Source organism: Hippocampus bargibanti, linkage group LG20 (genome assembly GCF_051943395.1).
Source record: "Hippocampus bargibanti isolate YZ-2025 linkage group LG20, ASM5194339v1, whole genome shotgun sequence".
Classification (NCBI taxonomy): Eukaryota; Metazoa; Chordata; class Actinopteri; order Syngnathiformes; family Syngnathidae; genus Hippocampus; species Hippocampus bargibanti.
The window spans coordinates 2889291-2914852 of NC_142753.1; the positions used below are offsets into that span (position 1 = coordinate 2889291).

Consider the following 25562-nt stretch of genomic DNA (forward strand, 5'->3'; position numbering starts at 1 on the left):
CTTCAAAGAAGTACTGATGAGGGCTGAAGAAACCTTTTCATCGATGGACCACTCCTGTACGACTGAGAGCTTACACAGACGAAGTCCACTTTGTGGTTTTTAATAAAAAAGATGGACACTCATATTTTATTGTCTGATAACATCTACTGGAGGTAGATGGTGCACCTAACCGAGGACTATTAACTATGGTATTAGCTTAACGGCATACAAGCAGGAGTCAGGATGCAGCACATCTATTAAAAACTTTGAACAAGTTTTTCTGCTCCAGGATAGAAGCTTCTAAGTGCCACCAATCTCCCAAATCCAATCAGCTGAGTTTTTATTGATGAACCCAGCTGCACGAGCGCTCTCACAGATACACATGAGCCACTCTGAAGGTGTGGGTGTCTCTCGGTGTAACTGGAAGCTTACGGGAATGCGGCAGAGGCGTCTCCAGACGACAATCTGCAAGATACTCCGGTTTACCCCTGCAGAAGCGACATCAAGGAGAGAAAGAGCAAGAGAGAACCCACTGACTCACGTGAAGAAATGCGCAAAACTCACATGCACACCCTCACAATGTCAGTTCAGACGCTCAGTTTGGTAAATGCACGCACACAAACATGCACACATTAGTAGGAACATTTTTGAACAGACCCACTTGGTACTTTACTTTGTAGAACTTTATTAAAATTAGCTGTCCTGCTCCATCACATTACTGTATTGTCATCACCCTCTCGCGTGTGTATGTGTGAGTGTGTGACAACAAATGTGTGAGTAGCATAATTCTTGAGTTTCAGCTTGTACAGTTTGTTTGGCTGCAGGCTGTTTCCCCCCCCACCGCAAGGCTTGAAGTGATCATTTCCAGACACGCGCCGACTTTAGAAGTGCGTACGTGTGTGCACTTACACTTTTGGCTTCCATTTTAAAGGACAACCGACACCATTTATTTTGTTTCCTGACATCAGAAAACCGTTTTATAGAATCTAAAATACCCAAAACACGCAGGCTGATATTTTTAGTCAAAAATGACTTAAAGTTGCCCAAAACTGCCACAAATGAGCTCAAAACTGAAGAGATTCAGAAAGCCCCCCCCCCCCCCTTGTTCGTGACATCTCGTCAGGAAACTCCTTCACAAACTGCCTGGCTCCAGAATCAAAACAATGGCTTCAGAGTTCAGATTCGGATAAAAGATCCTTTGTTACTCATCCAGTTATGAATGATTGAAATAGTTCTGAAGAGGAAAGCATAAGTGTTTGCGATTGATTAAAGAAGTCCTTCCGCATCAATACGAAACTGAAGGACACGACATATGAAGCATATATGAAGCTCTGTGAACAAGCAATATAACATCAACTTCGGTGATATCTGGCATATAAGGACATGAATAACAAATGATAAGCTACAATATGTCAACATCAATGTAGAATGGTTGTGCATGCAAAAAGTTGTTTAAACTTTCAAGATGAAGAGTTACGAACTTACGGATGAATGAGAGCGGTTATCCATCGCTAACTCCGCTTAGCTCCTTTGTGACAAAGAAGTATCAGGTTTGCTCCACTATTATGATGATTGTTCTCTTTCACCACTGGAAGCAACTTTCTACCCCTTGTCAGGCTGAGAGGATGACAGCGGGGATTCGCGCACTCCGGGGAGCCCCTCAGCTGGAGCTATACTGCTTTAGTCCGTTGCAAATGGCTGGTTTGTCCACTGGGAATTTGTGTATGCATGTTACTGCAATTGGCTGCCACACGACTCACCATCACGTTATTTATGTCGTTTTCCTTCTAATTTCGCCATCAACACGGTGTTTTCAGATGAAACAAAGTACACAAAATGCACTGTGTCGCTTTGTCGGTTAGGGGCGTTCCCTCCGTGACGTCACTGAGGGCATCGTCACCAACTCGAAAACAAGACTTCCTGAATACTCAGCGCGAGTTTTAACACGTAAAATATAGTTATATGTGGTGGAATCTCTGTAAAATGCGCTCAGTAGAAGTAATTTGAAGTCATTTTACAAATTAGGGACGCAACCTGTCCGGAGGTGTCGGTTGTCCTTTAAAGATGTTAAAGTCCAAATTGTTTGGAGTTAAAGTAGCTTTGGTTAGCCTAATCCGAGCCTCGGTGGGAACGGCAGCACCACTCCATCTTTGTCAAGTCAAGAAGGAAAGTGTTTGTCAAGATGAGGGTTGAAAAAATCCAGCATGAATTACTTGAAATTGGACGTTTTTCACAGGAGTAAAGAGAAATGAAGGTGACATTTGGAGGAATTTACAGAAATGCAGGTTGGCTTTGACCTCATTTGACCGGCAAAATACTGTCTTTTGTGACCATGTAAAAACACCAAGGAAACAAAAACAAAGCATTGATTCTTCTCTAACCACAGGAAAGATGGATAGGGGTATTGTTTCAAGCTTTTCTGTTCTTTCGACATGAGCAGTAGACTAAACGTCAGCTTTGCCATTCACCCCATATGAGGTAGCAAAATAAATAAATACATAAAAAACTGGAGTTTGGCAACCCTGGTCAAGAAGACACAGCATCAAAAAAAAAAGCTTGCTAGCTACATGGTGTCAGAGACTCCCTACGTGGTCCCCTGTGGTACCACGGTGGTAACAAGAGGTCAAAAGCCACGCTCTTGCCCACTTATACACACACACACATACACACGAGAGAACTTAGAAAGCAGCAAGCCCGTGACTCACGCATAGGCCAAGAAGCGAAGAGAAAGAAGGCCCCTCTAGGTAGACAAACGCTCGCCAGCGCCGCTACAGTGAGACGGTCATAAGACACTGGCGCACCCCCCCGCCGCCACCCTGCCACACTGTCACTGGGTTGGACCCTCGGTGTTGGCTCACGGAGGCAGTTACGTGGCGGTCTCTTTGAGAACGCGGTGGGGTGCTCAGTTAAGAGGGCAAGGTCCAGATGAGGACAAACGACAGAATAGAGAGTCAAACTTAGAGCAGATTCGATTTAAATATAGATCTCAGATATTTAAGAGCAACATATATCACACATTGATTCTTCCTCTTTTGAAAGCCGTACAAGCAGAACACACCTTCGGACAAGATGGATGGGAGATAAATGACATTCTTCAACATAAAATGGGCTAAATTTGTCATTTTGGATTCTTCCAGATACCTCCGCCAAAGGAAGTGTTGTGTTTACACCATATTTTCCAGTGTATAAGGCGCACCCAAAAGCCTTGATTTTCTTCAAAAGATGACCCAGCGCCTGGTGCGCCTAAGATTGAGCCACAACAGGTCTCGCAACTGCTCTCAGCAGCCACCGACTGCATTTTTGTACGTAGAAGTAGAGTGCGGTGCATGAAAATTTGGCCTTTTTTGTACTTAGTCTCTCAAGAAAAACAAAATTCCTTTATTTCTGAATAACATAAGGCCAGAATATTCTATAAAAACCCCTACGTTTTCATGAAAGATGATTGGTCATCTGATTTTTTTTACTATATTGTGATAAAACCGTGGAATATTTTTGAGCTCATAAATATTGAGGAAATATCTTACATTGTACTTTTCTGCAATTTCTATTTTTGTGTTTGACATCAAAAAAACAAAATTCTGGTGAAATCCTTTCCTTTAGCGCAGCAGCGTATAATGCTATCCATTAGCTCTGGCTGGCTAGCTAGCTATCTGGCTGACTAGATAGCTATCTATTCACTATCTAGCTGGCTGGCTTTCTTCTAGCTAGGGTGTCTGTTGGCTATCGATTAGCTAGCTAGCTAGCTTACTATCTATTTGAGTTATTTGGGGTTCAGTGAACGCTGGTGCGTGTGGCTGCCGCTGCTCACCCGCAGAATAACTTAACCTGTGACTGTAAAGTGACCTTGAGAGTTTGTATGAGAGAAAGGTGATTATGAATGAAATGTATCATTATTATTATGATAATGTAACCCCAGCCTTTAATGTAGCGCCCTATGTGGTGTGCCTTAAAACAATGTTTGAAAATACACCATTCATTGAGGGTGCAACTTATAGCCTGGTGTGCCTTATACATTGGAAAATAGTACTTTTCAGACAAATCCGCTATGTCAGGGGAAATAATAATCCATTTTCTAAAGCGCATCTTGTCATTAGCATCTCAAATGAGCAGGAATTGGGCCAAGAGGTGGCGTACGCCCCCCCAATGGGCTGGAAACCAACAATAACCATACCATGAAGTTTCTCAATTTTAGAATCTTCAGTTCATCTCAAACGCATGTTTTTTTGCGAAGCTGGAGTACCCGGAGAGAAAACACGCAAGCATAGGTAAGAAAAAATAAAACTGCACACAGCGAAGCTAAAGCCCAAAATGTGTGACCTCAAAATTGGCAGATGTGCTATCCACTCATCCAACGTGTTACCTAATGTGAGGACATTACTACAGAATTTTTTAAACTGATTGTTAAGCCTTGGCGGAGGTCTTTGGGATCATTTGAGAACTCAAAGGAGGGAAAACGGAAGATTGTTGATGAGACAAACACTTACGGCACATGTATGTACTGTATGTATATAGAAGTGGATTTAGCTCATTAGCAAAAAGGCAGATTGACTTAAAAAAAAAAAATCTAAAGTCTCTTCTGGTTGGAGTAAATAATGGCTCAGATGCAGTTTCAGGCAAGCTGAAAAGGTGACTCTAAAAATGACGTTGGCACTCCGCTCGTGTCCGTCACTGCTAAAAGTGTATCGCAGCAGGCTGGCAGCTAGCAGCGTGAATTCTTCTTATTTGCTTCTCGAGTTTGGCTGCTGGTGTCAGCTCGCTGGCAGGTTACAAAAAAAAGCCCATCTTCAAAGTGAGAACGTTTTTTGAAAAGTGCGCCAACAGGAGCGCTGCTCTGCCGCTTGCACCCCGCCGCGTATATTCCAGCCAATGCTGCCGCTAGCTAGGATCCCACATAGGCACTGTCTCTCCTCAAAACGGCACTTAACCAATCCAAATAAACTCTGCTGCGCCAATTCCACGTACAGACGCCAAAGTCACGTGTGTAATCCTTTGGGGAACAGCATTTAGCTACACTTAGCACATTTCCCTGTGACAACTTGTGGCCTGGTCAAACAAGTGTAGCACCACTGCGCCAAAGGGACACCCGTCACCGTGCTCATGTTTGAAAACGGGATAGCTTTCAAAGATTTGCTTTAGGGTTGTTGCTTAGGGAACGGGGATTGATCTTGGAGGTGAGGGTAAAGGGATTCTAATTACATTCATAGGTTAGGCTCCAGGGGTGAAAGCTTCGGTTTCAAGATGAGGGTAAAGGGGTAAAGCCTTACATTTATGATTGGAGACTGGGTTGAGGGGTAGAGTTCAGGTTTGGGATTAGATTAGGGTCGTAGGATTTGGATTGTAATGGAGGAGTTCAGCATTATTGGTGATAAGTGGTAGCGTTAAAGGTACAGGATATGGATATGATTGACTGTTTAGTGTTAGTTCAGGTACAAGGGTTTGGGTTTAGGGTTCTGTCTATGATAAGGAATGATGTTGAAGAAAAAAAAAAACATGGGCTCCATTAAGGCTACCATCCATATAAATCGATGCTACGTCATCCTCATCAGGCATGTTAAGTGTCAACGTTACATTCAGTCAATTCAAAGAAGGCGCCAGGGAGGAAGTGGATGGGGCTTCTGCTGCCGTTCCTGTGGTAGGTAGTTGGCGGGAATGTACCGTGGGGCGTCGAGCACAGTAGATTTACATCGTAGTAGACTCAATACATTTCTCAATATTTAGAATTATATAGATCGACATCAATAACAACAACAACACAAAAGTAACGCAAACGCACTGAAAAAAAACAGCATGATGTATTGCTCTGGTAAAAGAAAAAAAAAACACAGTTATCCTAGCGCTTGAGCGTTTGTGTGCCCTTTAAGTGCGTGTAAAACAGTGTGGTGGGTAGCGAAAATGAGTAAAAATTGATGTGGAGTTTGGCACTCAGCTTTTCATTAAGCCAGCAGAATGTCAGTCACAGTTGACTTACCCTGTTGTCAAGAATACAAAGACAGAAAAAGCACAGAGATACGAGAAGCACAGCGCAGGGGGTGAGGGAAAGCTAGGGAAGGTTCTTGCGGCAGGACAACACAAAATGAAAACAGAAGATGATGCGTCTACTTCCTCTCACGCCAAATGAACAGTTTTGATCATACGGGAGGAAGGTGCCCCTTACTGGCATCACAGATTTGCGGGAATGTAAACAGTTCTTGTAGGGGGAAAACTAAGTGGTGGTAAGCCATTGGTCTAAGGGTGGAAAAGAACACAATTGTCATAGATTGCTCAAGGCTTGCGGGAGCAGCAGGTATATGACAAAGTTCCTGAGCCCTCAGAACACACATTAGATACAAACGATTCCCTTGATCCATCACTCAAAGCCCTTTACCGGCCGTATAGCAAAGGAGTGCCTTGCAGCTCCGAAGGTTGATCGCCCCACTTCTGATGCGAAACGTTGCTGTGGGAAGAAGCAAATTTGTTCCCATTTTACTCCAAAAGGAGGCGTTGGATGTGTTGGGCTGCATGGTCACTTTGTGCTGAGCGTCAGGGAACCGAATAGCCGTGTTGGCCGGAAAGAGGATCGTGATACAGATCGCCTCGGGCGTCAGACCTCGCTCTCCACGCTGGAGAAATGGGCCGAGCCCCTCCGAGAGCAGAGGGTCTTGGTCTTGAGGGGCACATGAGGAGACGGGGAAAACCTCTGGGGCGGAGGAACAGAACGGAGCCTCTGGTACTGCAGTTTGGCACTTGCTGAAGACACAGAAGGCTGTGGGGCGCCTGGGGTGGACGATACCACGGAGGGCGAGGACACGGAGGAAGAGGAGGTCATCAGAGGAGCGCGGATGGGGTGAACCGAGGATGGAGGAGCTGGAAGGGTGGGAAGGGGAGCTGGTAAGTTGGGAACAAGGGTGGTTGGCGGGGAAGGAAGTCTGACTCTTTCTGATCTCTGTATTCGTTGCTGGACGCTCAGGTTTGACTGACTTCCACATTTGGAGAGGTTTTGAGAGCGATCAGGCTTGGAGGACGACAAGGAGTCGTGTTTGGGTTTCGGGGTGCTGCCGAAACTCTGGCAGTGACGGTAAAGCTCTTCTTGGCTGCGTGAGGTAACACGGGCCCACTTGGAAGTGTGAGAATGTGGATGGTGTTGAGGGGAGTGGCAGGAAGAACAAGCCGGGTGTCCTCTCACTTTGTCCTTGTACCTGCGCTTTGTCGTCTTCTCATCCTGAATGTTCAGTTTGTCCACTGACCAGTAGCGTCGAGGTGGAGGTGGCGTGAGCGGAGACGGTGGCCAGTGTGCGGCTGAACCCCAACCCCACCCGCTTTCTCCGGTGCCCCACCTTTCCCCTCGCTCTAGGAACAAGTCATCTCTGCTGTTGATGCTCCCTGCTTTGTCCCTGGAGGGATAGGTACTAAAAAACCACCCCCCTCCGCCAATCCCACCTACCGCTCTGCTGTCATGATCATCCCAGTACCTCTCAAATTTGCCAAACTCTCCCGAAGACCCCTCATCATCTGAATAAATCCCGACAACCTTATCCCTATCTCGGTCTTCATCAGAGATGGTCCTGCCTTGCCTCTTGGTGTGATCGCCTTTCCTTCGCTCTTGCTCAGACTCGTCTTCCCCCAGGTCTGATTCCCATGCGTGGTAGGGTAGACCTTCCTTGGAGGACATTTCACCTCTCCCGTCCCGAACCAGCAGGGGTTTTCTCTCTCCTTCTATCACAACATCCCTGTCTGAGCTTTTGTTCTTCCGCTTTTTTGAAGCAACAGGCAACAAGGGCAAGAAGGCCGACGGGATGGTGTCGGACGAGAGGTTCCCTGCCCAAAACTTGACAGATGTGGATGGCTTGGTGCTGGAGGGCCGGTAGTGTGTGCTGTTCCTGCGTCTATGCTGCCTTTCTTTGACTCGGCTATCCTCACCATCCTCTTGTTCTTTTCCTTCTCTCTCTTTCCTGTCGTCCGCAGCTGGGATATTCCACCCATAGCTGCGAATAGAGCTCTCATTCTTTTTGGTAAAGGATTCCCTCCGCAGGTGAAGGTATGATGGGTAGTCTGGTGTTCCAGGTTTGGCTTCGTCTCGCCTCTCAGGGTCTCTTTCCTCCTGCTCTGACTTCTTTCGCTCCTTCTTCCTTAGCTTTTCATCTTTCTTTTTTTTCTTGGCTTTGCGTCGCTTTCGCTCCCTCTCTCGCTCTCTCTCTTCCCGCTTCTTTTTCTTTTTTCCCTTCTTCTTCTTGTTTTCACGTTCCCTCTCTTTGTGCTGCCTTTTGTCTTCTCTTAGCCCACTCACATCGCCAAGGATGGTTGTCCCTGACGTGCCCCTTTCTCTGTCACCCCACGAAGCCCACCACTCATGTAACTGTGCCAGCTGACTACTCCTCCGATCTCGCCTGTAGTCCCTCAGCAGACGTGGCTTGCGTGGCGGGATAGGTGGCGGCGGGGTACATGGCAGCGAACGCGACGACATGCGACGGGAGCGAATCTTCCGGCGTGAGCCCAGTAGGAGACTTGATTCTTCCGTCAGCAGATCGGAGTCATAATCATCCTCGGCTGTAAATTCACGGTCTCCGGCGCGATAGCGGAAACTTAAGGAGGAGTTGTAGGAGCTATCACTGGAACAAGACGACGGAGAATTTGAGCGGGAGACAGAGGCCGAGGATGACGAAGAGGAGGAGGATGTTGAGGAAGAAGATGATGAGATGCTGGAGCAGGTGGAATAGAAGCGGCATGGCGATGAAGGAGTGGTTGGGGTATGTGTAGGGGAAGAAAGGGGGACTGGCAGAGGGGGAAGTGCGGGAGGATGGCGGCCCCTCCTTCCCATGAGATCACTTGCTCCATACCTGCCACCACCTCTTCTCCCCAGAGGCAGGATGTTCTCATATAGAGGACCCCCTGAGCTCTTTCTCCTCACCTGAGCAAGACTCCCACGCCGCCAGAAGGGAGGCCTTCGTGGCGAGGAGGGCAGTGGGGGTGGTGGCTTACCGATTAAGGATCCGGGATCTTTGGGAGGGGGCCTCAACATTCCAGTGGCTTTAAGACCTCTGGGATTAGCTTTGGGAGTCTGCTGGCTGCCCCCAATCTGCTGGTCCGAATTAGCCCCGAGCCCCTCTGGATCGATGGGCCCATAGTACCGCTTGTACTCATCAAGCCCGTTATCACTTGTTCCTTGCAGTTTCCAGTGTTGTGCCAGGTTCTGCTGGTATTGTTGCTGGGCCTGGAGTTCAGTAATGCCTCCCGCAATACCCCCGATACCCAAGCTCGTACCACTGCTGCCACTTAGGACCTTCTCCGGCTTCGGCCGGTTCCAGCGATCCACCACGGCAAGTCTGCGGTCATGGCGAGGAAGAAATGTGGAGCATGGCATGGGGCCTTCAAAGAGGGGGCTATTAGAAGGGCCCAGCGCCATGGCTGAATGTCTTGGGGGTGGCGGCGATCCTGACAGCATGGTGGTATAGGTCTGCCCCTGTGGTTGCTTTTGGACGTGCTTGGGCGGAGGTGGCGGCTGCTGCTGCATCATTGTGATGGCGGCTGTGTTGTTGACTGTGGCGGTTACCAAGTGCTGCTGAGCCACAGTGGGCACCGTGTGGTACTGCGGCAAGGAACTCTTACCGCTTCCTGCCGTCGTTTCGTCCTCAAACTGACAGCAGCTATACATGCCCTGGTCGAGACAGAAGCAAGACATGAACATCAAAAACACAGCAGCACACAAAGAAAAGCTGTCATTCGTGAATGTCACTGATAAGATGCATTGATATGGCCCTCTCTTCCGAAAGCCCAAGTATTCTCAGCGGTGTAAATCTGGCACGGCAATCTGCTCAAGACTTTAATAATGTGCCTCCGACAGCAGTGGCAGTGCTATCGGCGGCCCCCCTGAGCCCGTCGCTCAGTGCCCTATGAATTTGAAACTGGTGTGAGACATTGATTGGCTTCCGGCGAGCCACAGAGGAGACATTTAATGCACGCATGCTACACACAGTGGGAGATAACTATCGAGCTAACAGGCCTTGGAGTGATGGTTTTATTTCCTATTTCCTTTCACGTAGGAGGAATGGTCTTTTCAGAAGGTCCGAAAGCTCGCCAATTTTGAAAGCGTGAATAGCGAAGCATAAATGTACATATTTTATGAGCCACAAACCCAACAGAAGTCACTGTTGCATTCCTTCCTTCCTTCCTTCCTTCCTTCCTTCCTTCCTTCCTTCCTTCCTTCCTTCCTTCCTTCCTTCCTTCCTGCCTGCCTGCCTGCCTGCCTTCCTTCCTTCCTTCCTTCCTTCCTTCCTTCCTTCCTTCCCCATTACGCTTAATCCTCACACAGGAGTTCTCGAGCCTATCCCAACTGTGTGGGGGGAAACACTGAACCGGTTGCCATCCAATCGAAAGGCACACAGATAAAAACAGCTTGCGCTCACATTCACACCTAAGGATGATTTGGAGTATTCAATCAGCCCGCCATGCATGTTTTTGGAATGTGAGAGGAAACCAGAGGACCCGGAGAAGACCGACCCCGGTCTGGGGACAACATCCAAACTACACACAGGGAGGCCGGAGTGAACCCACAACGTCTGCACTGCGAGGTGTCACGATCTGGTTGACGACCAACAGGTGGCGCTGACGGCCCCGCCTGCACCTAGACAGATGTTGGTCGTTCCAATAAGTGGCAGTTAAAAGGACTCCCGGCACGACCATTCGTTGTCGGGTCATTGTATGTCTTTGCTTCACCCTGTCAGGTTTGTTTCATCTTGGCATATTTTTACTCATGGTTTTGGATTGGATTGGATTGGATTGGATTTGCCTTTATTAGTCTCGCAGTGGAGAAATTTACATTTCACAGCAGCAAAGTTATGAAAGAAATGAAAGTAGAAAAGTAAAACACAGGAGCTGCTGGAAAGGCAGCCACACTTGCGGCGCCGTCTTGAAGTCAAAAGAACAAAAAACAACTAAATAACAAATAACATGACAACACAAAGACACAGAGAGACATTCTTAAGCACTTTCTGTACCCTCTTTGTTACATAAAGCAGTTGCAGATGAAAGAGGAGAGGATCAAAGCATCTATCTAGTATCTAGTATCTAGTATCTTTGATACTTTGTACTTTGTTGTTCTGATGACTTTGATGTTTTAGATTTTGTTCCTGCTGACTATTTAATACAATTCGTCAATTACACCATGCTGCTTCCTCCTGCCTGCTGTTTTAGGATCCATCACCATCACCACCTTGCAAATTGTGATACGAGGTCGACATGCTGACCACTGGTCCACCTGGCCGTCCTGCCTGTTTCACTTCTTATAAAATGTAAACATATAAGTCGACAAAACTCATTATAGCAGTGAACTATAATATGCTGGATCTGACATTTGTGTGTACCTGAAATAGTTTGAAGCTGATCGTAAAAACTGGAGGGTTCGTATTTTGTCAAACTTACTCGGGAATTCCTTCCCCCAATCAGAAGCAGAAACGCCGGCCAACGAGGCGGGTCGTTGGCTCCTTCATCTCTGCTTGCAGCTTTAATTCTTTTCAAAACGTTGGGATAATGAGGAGTTTACTCACGAGAAAACAAAGTGCTACTCTCTGGTTGGATTAGGGGGAGGTGAACGTCACTTTCGCCGACAGGAAGCGCAGCCATGCGTGCCGCAGGCTCACTTGACTGGCTCGGACTAATGAGTAACAAACGTATTTACATGAGCAAGAGCCCCCCTTTAGGGATCAAACTGGTTCATAAATCAGCGGCTGTTTCAAAAGACAACGCCAGTATCCGAGGGGAGCTTCTGTTTAAAGTTCAAGCTATTTTACAGCAGATGGAAGTGATTAATGCTCTTTTCCTGAAAGCAAAGCTGGTTTGAGGACAGGCAGAAGGAGCGGAGGAAGAAATCCTGCAACCGGGATCTTTCTTTTTTGGCATACATCTTCATTGCAGAAGTAAACGGAGATGAGAACTTAAAGCTACATGAAAACCAGACAAACATTAACTCCAACACGTCTACGTAGGCTCTCAGTCGTACAGGATTGGTCCATCCATGAGGAGCAAAACGTCCGACACGTTCAAAGAAGTACAGATGATGGCTGAAGAAGCCTTTTCATCAAAGCCAATATCAACTACAGCCAATTACTGGTTCTCAAATTGGTTTTGGAGTAATGTACTGTACCTACGTCCAGACGTTGATTAAACAGATCGACCAGACACAGAAATAGAAAATGAGAACGCAAGCCAGGAGCTGCGGTAGGCCAGTACTCACACCCAGATTCCAAACATCACTTACAAGGCTAAGGCCCTGGAAGGCAAACAACTTTGGAATACAATCACGACCATGACAATGAGCACTATTACAACTACAGCGACACCAGCAACCATTATGACAACTTTAATGAATGACTGCAGGAGACCATCGCAAGAGAAAATAAATATTCAAAGGCTCTCCACTTTTTCAGGACCATTTTATGTTGTGCAGAGATGGCCTATCATGTGTCATGTCTCACCCTGCTGAGAGCCAGGAGGAAGTCCATGCTGCCCGAGCGCTTGATGCAGTGTCTCAGCTTCCAGTAGACCAGATGCTCCCAGGCAAACACCAGCAGGCTTAGACCCATTGCCACCAGCAACATGTAGAAGACTCCCGCCATGTTATCGATGTCCAGCTTGCTGCTCATCACCTGCGTCGTCGCACATGTGGAGGACACGGATACTACCACGTTAAAAAAAATCACATCACATACCATAATTAGTCAAATGCTAACATTATTGGCGGTTGTACAACTGCAACCATTTATTGCCACCATAACGACAATCACAGTTCCTATGACTGTAATTAGTACTCCTCGTACTAAGGCTATTGCTTCTACTTTTACTACAAAGCATCACCTCTTTTACTTCAACTACTCGTTGTACTACTCATACACTACGTCATACTAATATGAACAACACTAATACTTATAAAGACTGTCTCCAGCAGGGATGGCCATTACGTTGACTTCCGTCATACTAAGGTTGTACAACTGCAACCATTTATTGCCACCATAACGACAATCACAGTTCCTATGACTGTAATTAGTACTCCTCGTACTAAGGCTATTGCTTCTACTACTACAAAGCATCACCTCTTTTACTTCAACTACTCGTTGTACTACTCATACACTACGTCATACTAATATGAACAACACTAATACTTATAAAGACTGTCTCCAGCAGGGATGGCCATTACGTTGACTTCCGGTAGCTCACAGATTGATCCTAAAATATATTTTTGGGGTTAATGCACACTGCAAGTCTGAATCATCTTATGTGTCTGACTGTCGCAAAAAGCACTATAAAAATCAACATTTAAAAAGCAGGTCATCTTTAGATTCCGGCAAGCTTTTGGCGCTCAGCGGTTTGCATTTGCAACTGTTGTGATTTAGCGTTTCTTATTATTATGATTCAAAGTTTGTTACCCCCATCACGACCTCCTTCTACCGTGGTACCATCGAGAGCATCCTGACTAGCTGTATCACCGTGTGGTACAACGCCTGCACCATGTCCTGACGTAAGACTCTGCAGCGCAACGTGAGAAATGCTGAGAAAATCATCGGTGTGTCCCCCACCCCCTTCAGGTCATTTACAACACCCGCCACATCTGCAGAGCCATCAGGATCTGCTGCCACTGGGTAGGAGACTACGGAGTTTCCGAGCCAAGACCAGCAGGCTCAAGGACAGTTTCTGCCACCAGGCAGGCAGGAGACTCAACTCCCTCCCAGCCCTGCCCCCCCTCCCCCTTTCCACTGCCACACTCACCGAACTCTGAGTACACGCTGCACTATCATCCTGAACTCTATTTTTTACTTTTTTTTCTACACGACCTCACCTCACCTGTTTTTGTTTTAGCATTACCACACTACATCACTTTCCCCACCGCACTACCTCACTTTACATTCACCATCTACATGTATTGTCTGTTGTCAATTGTCTGTCCTTTTAGCCACATTATAAGTGCATTGCATGCTGGGCCCGAGAGGACAGTAATTTCATCTGTGCTGTATGTCATGCATATTAGCATATTTGACAATAAAGCTGACTTGACTTAAATTCATGGATGGCTCCTGCAAAGAATGGCAATCTGGTAGGACAAGAGAAGCATTTTAAAACGGTAAGTGTGAGCTACGCTCATGAACAGGCTGCAATAGTACACTGTATGTCTCTGTGTCGGGTCTTCCACGACAGTATGTGATTTCCTTTTCACAAATTCATCAACACTTGTGTCAACTTTATTCTGTTTTGTTCATCTCGGGGGGGCCATTATGGCTATTCGGGTATAAGTGCATCGTGAGAGGTTAGGTGATCAAAAATGTAGACCCTCAGTCCAAACATTTGGGCACCATCACTAACAATGTGAGAATTACAACACCACTAAGCTTCTTCTACTATTACTTCTACAAACTAATCCTGTAACTCTTACCACCTTTAGTCGTACTCCAATCCTAGCGAGTTGCTTGTTCTGTAGCCACAAAGGGACATAGTCTTCTTGTGCCGGTCCCAAGCGCGGATAAATACAGAGGGTTGTGTCAGGAAGGGCATCCGACAGTGTGACATTCAGTTTATTAGCTAGCTAGCTAGCTAGCTAGCTATATAGCTATCTAGGTGGCTTGCTCGTCATCAACAGGGTTCCGTCCCACATTCGAAAAACATGCACGGCAAGATATGCACATTTCATGGTAAAATCAGAGCATTGTCATCAAATGGTGAGTATAGTTTTTGCCTTTTTGAATGTTGCTGTGCCGATGACCATTTTGTGTTTGGGAGCCTTTTACTGAGCGAGTTGCTTGTTCTGTAGCCACAAAGGGACATAAGTCTTCTTGTGCCGGTCCCAAGCGCGGATAAATACAGAGGGTTGTGTCAGGAAGGGCATCCGACGTAAAAGCTTGGCCAAAACAAACATGCGGATCAAACCTCTAAAGATGGAGGACACTGATTTGCTGTGGCGACAACCCCTTGAAGGGAAAAGCCCAAAGGAAAAGAAGAAGGTGGCTTGCTATCTAGGGGGCTATCTGTTGCCAATCTATTAGCTATCTATTAGCTGGCTAGCTAGCTTTCTATCTGTGCATTTTAGTGACATTCAGTGTATTAGCTAACTTTCTAGCTATATAGCTATCTAGGTGGCTAGTTATCTAGCGAGCTATCTATTAGCTATCTACTAGCTGGCTAGCTAGCTTTCTATTTACTTCCGGGTTGAGTGAACGCTGGCATGTGTGGCTGCCGCTGCTGACCGACAGAACGACAGAAACACTTATCCTGTGACTGTAAAGTGACCTTGAAAGTTTTGAAAGGCGCTTATAAATGAAATGTATTATTATTATTATTATTATTATTATTATTATTATTATTATTATTATTATTATTATTATTATTATTATTATTATTATTGTTTCTTGTTTAGATTTTCTGTCCATCTGGATGCCATGCGGTGCCTCCCACAGACAGGACTTTCATCTTCATCAACAGCATCCATGAGAAGAGCAGGATCTGATTCAGGAACTGATTCTGGAACTGCTAATCGCAACATGTATTTGAAAATGTGGTCGATGTACCTCAATCTTGTCATTGTGGCAGATTCCCGACAGCCAAAGACGCTCCAACATGTCGATCTCATCTATGACACACACACGCGCACACACACACAAAGAGAGAGAACATGAACATAAGTCCAGTCAATGGAGGTCTCTCACAGTTACAACACTGATTGACCTCGCGGTTAATGAATGTCATCTATAGGCAAGGAGCGCCGCTCTGGGCCATCTTGACCACAACATCCGCTCTGATGAAAAAGAGGGGGGAAAAAGCTTCCTTCTCCGAGCACAGGGATTTGAAGCATTGTGACGCTGCAATTAAATACAACTCAACTCAGTTGACCCCCGCCAGGAGAATCCCCACCTGGCTCACCTCAACTTTCTCACAAATGACTAAAGTTTGCTAATGTGTTTGTGAAACACACCAGACAAACGAAGCAGCTTAAATGAGGTACAAGCACAAATGGTATGAAGCACTAGGCTAATTTAACGCTAGCTAATGCTAACATCAGCGCACATCGATCGGTGTGAAGCAGGACTAACCATGCATTCATTCTCAACACAAACTGGATCGCGTGGGGTCGGAAGGCAGACTACACCTTGAACTGGTCACCAGTCAGTCAGTATTTTGAGATGAATATCCATTCACGCCACTTTGGAACGCCACACTCACCGAACTCTGAGTACACGCTACATGCAGTACTATCATCCTGAACTCTATTTTTTCCTTTTTTTCTGCAAGACCTCACTTCAACCTTTTTTTTGTTTTTACATTACTACACTACGTCACTTTACATACGACACTACCTCACTTAACATACGACACTACCTCACTTTACAGACAACACTACCTCTATTTACATTCACAAATTACAAGTATTGTCTGTTGTCAATTGTCTGTCTTTTTTAGCCACATTATATATAAGTGCATTGAACGCTGGGTCTGAGAGGACAGTAATTTCATCTGTGCTGTATGTCAAGCATATTAGCATATTTGACAATAAAGCTGACTTTGTCTTTCAACCCACGGACACACATCGGAAGAAAAAAAATCTTCAAAGACCTGTGATAAGTCGCAAATCAGCATCTCTCTCGCACCTTCCATCCTTCTTTGTAGACGGACTGAATGACTATGGGTTCCGCCTAAAAAGTCCCCATAAACAGCTGCATTTCCTAAAATGAGCAAGTAGGGTTGCTCTAATGTCCAAAAACATGAACAAATCTGAACAAGATTTCTTGGAATGAAAGGGGAAAAGGCCCAAACTCAAATATCTCTACTTAATTTTTATGGATAACTTCAAGCAGCCCATGGATCTCCAGAGACAATCTCATCTTGTCTCAATTTGTTCCATTTTGCTGATCTGCCCTGACAACCCATGCGAGGAAATGACCCTTACCGTCTCCCACTAGCTGCAGCAGCGCCAGGTCCAGCGGTCTCTTCCAGCGGGAGTTCTTGTGAAGAGCAATGCCATAGCCTGTGGTGGCGAACACTTTGCCAGAGCCGATAGTCATTACCTTGTGAAGAAAAATCCACGCAAGATGAACGCCATGAAAGTCGTTAAATTGAAAGTGTCACTGATCCTCGGGTGGCTAACAATGTGATATACGGTCACTTGGTTGGTCAGTTAGCGACATGGTACATTCATTTAGTTGCTTCAGTCGGTCAGTCAGGCAGATACTTTGCCAGTGATGTGATTAGTCAGTCAGTTAATTCATAAGGGAAATGATTGATTGTGCTGTCAATCGGTAGTTCTTCAGTAACTTTATGTATTAAAGCAGGGGTCGGCAAACTTTTTGGCTTGGTAGGCCACATTGATTTTAGCACAAGATACGGTACATATAAAAAACTGCATATGTTGACTGTCCAAAATCCTAAACATCAAACAGAAAAAAAATTATTTATGAATGAGTGCAACTATGAAACAACAATTGTACAATATATGTCCTGTATGAACATCCAAATATTTTAAATACCTCAATCTGTGACAACTCAAACAACAAAGTGCAACAACACATTATATTTCCCCAAAACTGCAGCATACAGTACAAGTGTATGAATACAATTAAAAAATGAATAAATAAGTATGTCAGCAAGTAAATAAATCAATTTATAATAGACAGACAGACAGGCAGGCAGGTAGACAGAGAAAGAGACAGACAGACAGACAGACAGACAGACAGAGATAACATAAAAAAATACAAAATTTAACAAAGTTAGTTACTATTTAATCAATCGCTGAGGTTTCTTCAGCCGTCATCTGTACTTCGTTGAATGTGTCGGCCGTTTCGCTTCTTATCCAAGAGGCTTGGTCAGTGAACTAAAACCTTATGCTGGTAGTTTTGGCCCCTGCTCTCAGGTTGGGGGGAGCAGTGGACTACTCCCTGCAGCTACACTGATTACTTCTGTTGTTCTGACTGATAACTTCTATTGTCCTGCCTGAGTATGGCGTCTACGACTGGCCTGATTGCCTCATTTGATCTGGTATCACCTCATCAGCATACCTAAGCTGATGTTGCCTGAGAAGTCGGTTGTAGGAACGATCCAAATTGAACGTCACCCCACCATGGCAATTTTGTTAGGGGTTTTGCTGTTTTACGAAAATAGCTTCTTTTACTCCCCTTTCAAACCATCTATTTTCTTTCGCTAAGATTTTAACCTCATTGTTGTCAAATGAGTTGTTGCTAGTTACTATTTGCTACAAATTCAGACGAGTAAGATACTTGGTGGCTTTTCTTACCATATATTGTCTTTAACTTTACATCCCTTCTTTACATCCCCATACATTACTCAGCTGATGTCGTACATCGGACTTTTGAAGGCAACTACGGGGCGCTTCGATGTCTTTGATGCTCATAGATAGCACTATGAAACTCGCCTCCTCACGTGCCATAGTTTGCCCACCTCCGTATTATATTGTTAGTCGGTAAGTCTAACTTTTATTTTGGAAGTTCACCAGTTCACTAACCTTCCGTCAGTCAGAGGGTAAATTATTTGGTGAGGTAGGTGGGTCAGTCCATCGGTCAGGTCATCAGTCAGTGTGTTGGGTGCTTAGTCAGTCTAATGGTCAGTTAGTCAGTCACTTCGTCAATTAGCGATGAGACAGTTTGTTGTCACCTTGCAGCCTTCGTCTTTCCTGGCCATGTAGTTGAGCACTGCTGCGTCGTAGATGAAAGCATCCAGTTTACTGCACACACAAACATGGGGACTTGAATAACAATTTGTCTGAGACCAGAACAAGACAAAGACAAAGACATAGAGATTAGACAGAATAGTAAATTATCATATTTAAAAGTTTCTGTTGGAGTAATTCGCCATACAAACATCTCTAAACATCGCTCTGTAATCTTTGTTTACATTTTGAACTTCCTCATACGTCATCAAAATAACCCAACAGTTTCATGCTGTTATATGCTTAGTAAACATGTGCGACTCAATACACAATTGAAGCACAGACAACCTGGGGTCATTCAGTTCAACTGACACAGCAAGTTAAACTGTCAGCTTCATCTAGGAGATCTGGCCTTGCACAGAATTTAGGACTTGGGATACTCCTTTATCACCGAAGTTATTTATGACTTGAACACTCTGACGGGAAGAGCTCATTAGCCAGGTTACAAATTTATCAGCTCATGGAAATGACAATGTTTCATTGCTTACAGCTGTTGAGGCTCGGAACATACCAGAGGCGTGGTATTATAATCAAGAAAGCTATGTTTTACTAATGTATCACTTAAATTTGCATATACTTTCAATAAATAGCTTGGCAGAGGGCTGCAAAATTCAGACATCTGTCATGAATGAATCCGTTTCCTGCCGGCAGTAAAGACAATCTTTCTGGTTCCGAGTCTTCGTCCACAGTGTCTGACTGTCATACGTCTGACAGACTGAGGCCAGATCGACAAAACAGACCACATTATTATTGGGCTTATGCCTGAATTTAATCAGGATTTGTTCAAGCATCCTGAGACCTGAGTAAAGATAAGTAATGGAGATGGCGATGAAGATGCTTCATAAGTCCAACAGAACTCCCCACCCAGGAAGACGCTAGAAGAAGCCGTTGAGTAACAAGAGCAGCCCAAGCAACATCTTGCAGCCTGAGTGGCAGCAGTTGGCAGCGTCGTTGGTGTGCCGTCACTCACCCTGTCTTCAAGTTGTCAATGGCCTCCTCCACGCCTTTCTGGTTGTTGCGGATCATGTACTGGTGCATGTTCGGATAGTTGGAGCGGATGTTTTCCTCTGTGCTGCCGTTGGGCACCGTGCCAAAGCGCAGAGGTGGGTATTGCTCAGTTGGCTGCTGGAACTGCGTAAAAAAAAGGAGTGGGGGTGACAAAACCCCGGACAAAGTGTGAGGAGGATGAGAGAACGCAACTAATCGGAGTGGTCACTTCCAATTGGTGGATTATTTGCTCTTTCTATTTTTAAAGGACAATGTAACAAAAACTGAGTAGAAATATGATCTACAGGATCGAAATGTTAACCAAAATACTTCCAGGTTTTGCGCCTTGAATAAAACCAAGCAAAGTCAAGTTCCAGAAGTTGCGCAACACCGCCGGTGTAAGATTTTTACCTTCTTGTCAGAGAGTCCTGACACTGTGTCAATGTACTCCTCCTGGATCATGAAGGCGGCCAGGTTGGCAGTGTAGGATGCCAAGAAGATGACAGCAAAGAAGGCCCACACCAGCACCTGCGGGAACGGCCGCAGGAAGCAAGCCAATAAATCGCTTTCCATGAGTTTTACTTCCACTGGTCAGACACCGGAAAGAAATTGCTCTGTGACATTGTCACTAAATCTATGAATAAAAGAGCTCGCGGACTAAGGAAAAGGTCAGGATGCACAGAAGGTAGCCGATCAGGCTGATGTAGAGCCAAGCCACAAAGAGCAGCAGCACGTAAAGCAGACTCATCCTTACGTACAATTGCCTGGCATCGAGCGGGCTAACATGTCATTGAGGGGGTTCATGCCTCACAGGTTGTACACGGCGCAAGGGTCAGTCGCTGGATGACATCGCATGGCTACACAGCTGACATGGAGCCGTGTCACACCTTAAATGATGTCACAGAGCATGGGCCGTTTAAAAACCAGATCTATCTTCTGCATCCAGAAGTTATTACTCAACTTCAGCTTGACAATATGCGGATGATTCCACATCAAAGGACCTCACCACACCGTGACAATGAGGAGCCACCAGTCCACTCTTTGGAGAATCGTCGAAAAATGCAATTGAAAGGCGAATGGGAAAGTAGTAGTTTCTCATTCACACCAGTGAAAAAAATGCAAATTTGCCTTGGGGCCACATGCTTTTGGTCCAATGAATGCTTGAAAATTCAAGCAAAAGAAAATTCAAGCAAATTCAAACAATGCTGTCACGCCGCTTCTGAAATCACCAATCTAACCCGGGTCCATTTTCAAGTACAGTGATACCTCGGCTTACGAACGCTTTAGCTAACGAACTTTTCACCTTACGAACGTTAAAATTGCGAGAATATAATCTTGGCATACGAACTATTTTTCGGGAAACACACGGAGCGCCACAATGAGTGATGTGTCGTTCGCGAACGAGCCAGTTCTCCTAACTAGGAGCTGAAAATGTAAGCCGACTTTTTTTTTGTCTTCTATTCCCCGCCCCCAGTCTTCGGTTAAAGCCACGTGATTGGATAGATAGAGGAGGGAGGAGACACAAGCAGCAGGACACACGCAGCAGTGAGCGGAGGGGGGGGGGGGCGATTTCCAGAAACAGAAACACACACAAAAGGGAGACGACAGAGCTTGAAACAAAAAAACAAAAGTGAAGAAAGAAACAAAAAAAAAGTGAAATGGTGAGAAAATGGATAGAAAACATGGCAAAATTCAAACTTGTTTGAACTTCATTAATTGTTCAAAGGCAGAGTGTAGACTGCAAGGTTAAAATATCATATCTATATCATATATCAATCAGGCTCCACAAATAACCCGCACAAGCCATCTGTACAATTTGAAGAGAACAGACAAGCAAGGGAACCAGCTATTAATGAAGTTTCTAGTGTGTCTGCCTGCATCTGTTGCTGTTGCAATATCACAACTTCTAAGATGTACAATCCAGCGCTTCTTGAGAAACTTTATGCAAAAAGCTATCCATTCCATCAAGCCATCAACGACCATAACAAAGGTAAATAAAACGACTTTATTATACAGAAGTTTATTTTTTTAATTACAATACCATTGCACAGTTATACAAATAAGGTATATTGTGTGTAGTTTTAAGGCTTATTTAGTTGAAAATTATGTTTTATGTGGACCTGGGAACAGATTATTCTAATTTTAATGGTTTCCTATGGGAAATTAATGTTTGGAATACACACTTTTAACCTTACACACACTTTCTGGGAACCAATTAAGTTTGTAAGCCAAGGTATCACTGTAGTAGAAATGCTCGTGTGACCTGCTTTGGAGTTTCAAATCAAAGGAATGAACAACTGAATGTTTGAAAAAACAACAAACTTACCATGATCTTGCTGGTGGTTCCTCGCGGGTTCTCTACAGGCACCGAGTTGTTGAAGACTAGTGCCCACAGGAGCCAAACCGATTTGCCAATGGTGAACTTTGAGCCGCCTGACTCTGAGACAAAAAAGGGAACCAATAACGTGTAAGAACAAAACTCCTAAAGACCTCACACACGCTTGGTAACAAGATGACAAAGGTGAGGTTGGTGTCTTACTTTTGGCGCTCTGTAGGCTGCGGTCGTAACCGAGCGGGCTGAAGAACTCAAAGATGAAAACGGTGACGGCCACTACCGATAGACACATGACGAACATCATGACCCACACGGCTGGGCTGTAAGGCTCTGCAAGAACAAGAACAACAACAGGTTTGCTTTTGCACACTCAGCAATGTGGTCATTCGGTAATCTTCTGATGTTTGTGTGCCAAAGGGCTTCATATGTATATGTAGTGGTACCTCTACTTCACAAGAATTTTTCAAGTTACAAAAATGCCTCAATAGAAAAATATTTTCTTGTTACAAAAGACATTTCAAGACACCAAATGTAAAAATACAAAGTTTCCTCAAGTGAAGTCAAGTCCAACTGTATTGTCAAATGTGAAATTTCTTCCCGCTCAACCAGACAACGGACAGCAAGAGGAGCCGATGAGGGTGCGCGTGCCGCCAAGGAACATAAAATGACCAAATAATACAACACACATCTTGTTTTTTCATGCTTGGGTGCGGATAAAGCGCTGGCCATGGCCTCTGGCTATGGTTTTTTTTTTCTTTTCCACAAGGGGGAGTATTTCCCTTTTAGTCTTGTTAGCGCTTTGTTCCAGCTCCAGCTGTTGTTAAAGCGCTATTGATGGGTTCTAATTCCTGTTTCTCATCTGGTTTGGTGTTCAACGAAGTTCTGTGATGAAATACCAGCGAGGACGATAGATGGTGAACAAAAAAAGGTATTTTATTCTCATGAAACAAAAGGAACACATCACTCGTCAGAGCGGGTAGCCAAGAGCACACGAACACAACAAGAACAAAAAGAACAAGAGCCCACCCGCTCAGACTACACAGCAGTGATCTGTCATCCAATCAGCTACAGCCAAGTATTGGAAGTCACACAGCAGCGATCTGTTGTCCAATTAGCTACGGACAAGTATGTTGGGAGAACATTTAGACTGAAAGTTGATACTTGTTATATTCTGCTTTTACAACTACTCAACTAATAAGCTTCATAAATCCATGTATACTAAAGTAAACACGCAATAACATAATATGTACTAAGCTAAACATGGAATAACATAATATGTTTACTAATCTAAGCATGAAATAACATAACATGTTTACCAATGTGCATAAGCACTCTATCAGCTATATAAACCACTATGTATGTATTGCATTGTATTTTGTACAACCACCCCCCATTTCAAGCTCAAATAACTCCAGACTCATCTCATTTAGGAATTAACATTTCTCTGATGAAAGAAGAGAGTCTAAGGTTTCTTACACTGTACTGAATGTTTATGTAGTCCTAAAACTCAATATTCTGAAGGTCCTGGAATTCAAATGACGATGACAAAAACCCTGGCACTGGAGTGGACTGCATGTCTGGCAGTGAATGAGTTAAAGGACAACCAACACCTCCGGACAAGTTGTGTCCATCACTTCAAATTACTTCTACTGAGCGTATTTTACAAAGATTCCACCGCATAGAGCTATATTTTACCTTTTAAGACTCGCGCTGAATACAAGTCTTGTTTTCGAGTTGATGACGATCCCTCAGTGACGTCACGGAGGGAACACCCCTGACCGAGACAGCAACACAATGCATTTTGGGTACTTGTTTTCGTCTGAAAACACCGTGTTGATCGCAAAATTGGAAGGAAAACTACATAAATAATGTGATGGTGAAGCATTGTGTGTCACAGCCAATGGCGGTAACACGCATAAAGAAGGTGTAAGTTTACACAAATTCCCAGCAGGCAAATCAGCCCATTTCCAACGGAGCTTGTGCGCCATCTTGTGCATTTTCTGGGCGCTACATTGCAGTCCAGACGGCTCAAATTAATACAGAAGGACTTCTTTAATCAATTGCAAACATTTATACTTTCCTCTTCAGAACTATTTGAATCATTCATAACTGGATGAGTCACAAGAAAGCATCTTCTCCGAATCTGAACTCTTTGAAGCTATTGTTTTGATTCTGGAGCAAGGCAGTTTGTGAAGGAGTATCCTGACGTGATGTCACGAACAAGGGGGCGGGTCTTTCTGAATCTCGCCAGTTCCGAGCTCATTTTGTGGCAGTTTTGGGACACTTTGAGTCATTTTTATTGGTGTTTTGCATTTGACAAAAAATATAAGCCTGCGTGTTTTGGGTATTTTAAATGCTATTAAATGTTTTTCTGATGTCAGTTAGGAAACAAAAAAATGGTGTCGGTTGTCCTTTAATAGTGCAGCTCACATGAAAACGTATGCATGATCACGTATGGTGATGTGGTGCAAGTGAAGAGGATGCACGTACATGCGTGCTTGGTAGTTCAACTCGACATGATGCAGTAATTCCTTGAAGATTTGTTGAAGGGGGTGGGGGGTGTGAGGGTATTCTGCTTGGCCCTAATCAGATAGAACGGAACCTCTGAGACATAGAGGCACTCCGGTCTTGTTGCTACCTCCATCAAGGCACCAGAGGGCGTGTGTGTGTGTGTGTGTGTGTGTGTGTGTGTGTGTGTGTGTGTGCGCGTGTGTGCGTGTGTGTGTGTGTGCGTGTGTGTGTGGTTGTGTGTGTGTGTGTGTGTGTGTGTGTGTGTGTGTGTGTGTGTGTGTGTGTGTGTGTGTGTGTGTGTGTGTGTGTGTGTGTGTGTGTGTGTGCGCGAGTGTGTGTGTGTTCAAGATAGGGAGGAGACGCTCAGCAGGGATACAGTCAAAAAGCTTCTTAGTTGCACTTGATTGACATTGTGGCGTTAATACAAAGAATAATAGGTGACTCTTGCCTTTTGAGAGATAACTTGTAAATATTTACCTTGCTTTATTTCATACGGTGTGACTTTTTTTTCTTTCATGAGCGTGCCTCGTAAAATGACTCATTAGTGGTGGGGATGCAAGTCGTGTTTACACTATCACAAAGTGCTTTCTTTTGTTTCAGGTTGAATCATTATTCATGAAAAGCGATGCTCTTAGCGAGCGTGCTGTTTTGCTTTTATCGAGTACAGCAAGACATTTCTATTTTTTTAAGATAGGTGTGATGACCTTGCTTTGAGATCACAGTCCAACCCACCTGGGTAGGATTCATCCCTAGTGGGGTACATTCTAAGGGTAGTCCGAAGTAGAGTGCATCATACATATGGCATCAGTTGTCGTTTGATCTTTAATGGGATGACTTTCTTGTTATTTTTGAATGACGATTTCTTATTAAATATTGGTTAGCTGCAAATTTTCATTCTTTCACTTTGAAAAAAAATTGAGTTGAATGCAAAAGAGAGATTATCCTTGGTAAATTGTGTCCTTGGTGTGTTGCATTCTGGGTAAGGTGTATACAGACGCTCCCCAACGGTCGTTCGTAAGGTGAATTTGTTCGTAAATTGCTTTAGTGCTATATTTTGTATGGAAAGTATGTTTCAGG

The 25562-nt window shown here is 44.7% G+C and overlaps 1 protein-coding gene across 2 annotated transcripts in view; it reads right to left on the reverse strand.

The window, feature by feature from the left end:
* Positions 1–410: 410 nt before the first annotated feature.
* The window catches only part of grin2da (glutamate receptor, ionotropic, N-methyl D-aspartate 2D, a), a 124503-nt gene continuing 99351 nt past the window's right edge, over positions 411–25562 (reverse strand). The window contains exons 11-20 of one of the 2 annotated variants that reach the window (XR_016118582.1): positions 22179–22304; positions 21966–22078; positions 20051–20167; positions 19623–19783; positions 18598–18667; positions 16880–16997; positions 15504–15565; positions 12426–12596; positions 2685–9610; positions 411–467 (exon numbers count right to left, since the gene is read on the reverse strand). Coding sequence is in view for 1 of the 2 variants with exons in the window: in XM_089022994.1 (XP_088879120.1) it covers positions 6560–9610; positions 12426–12596; positions 15504–15565; positions 16880–16997; positions 18598–18667; positions 19623–19783; positions 20051–20167; positions 21966–22078; positions 22179–22304 (3989 nt within the window). In the remaining variant the exon portion in view is untranslated. Of the gene's footprint in view, positions 468–563; positions 9611–12425; positions 12597–15503; positions 15566–16879; positions 16998–18597; positions 18668–19622; positions 19784–20050; positions 20168–21965; positions 22079–22178; positions 22305–25562 lie in introns of those variants that run through there. The other variant, XM_089022994.1, reaches the window with a different exon arrangement.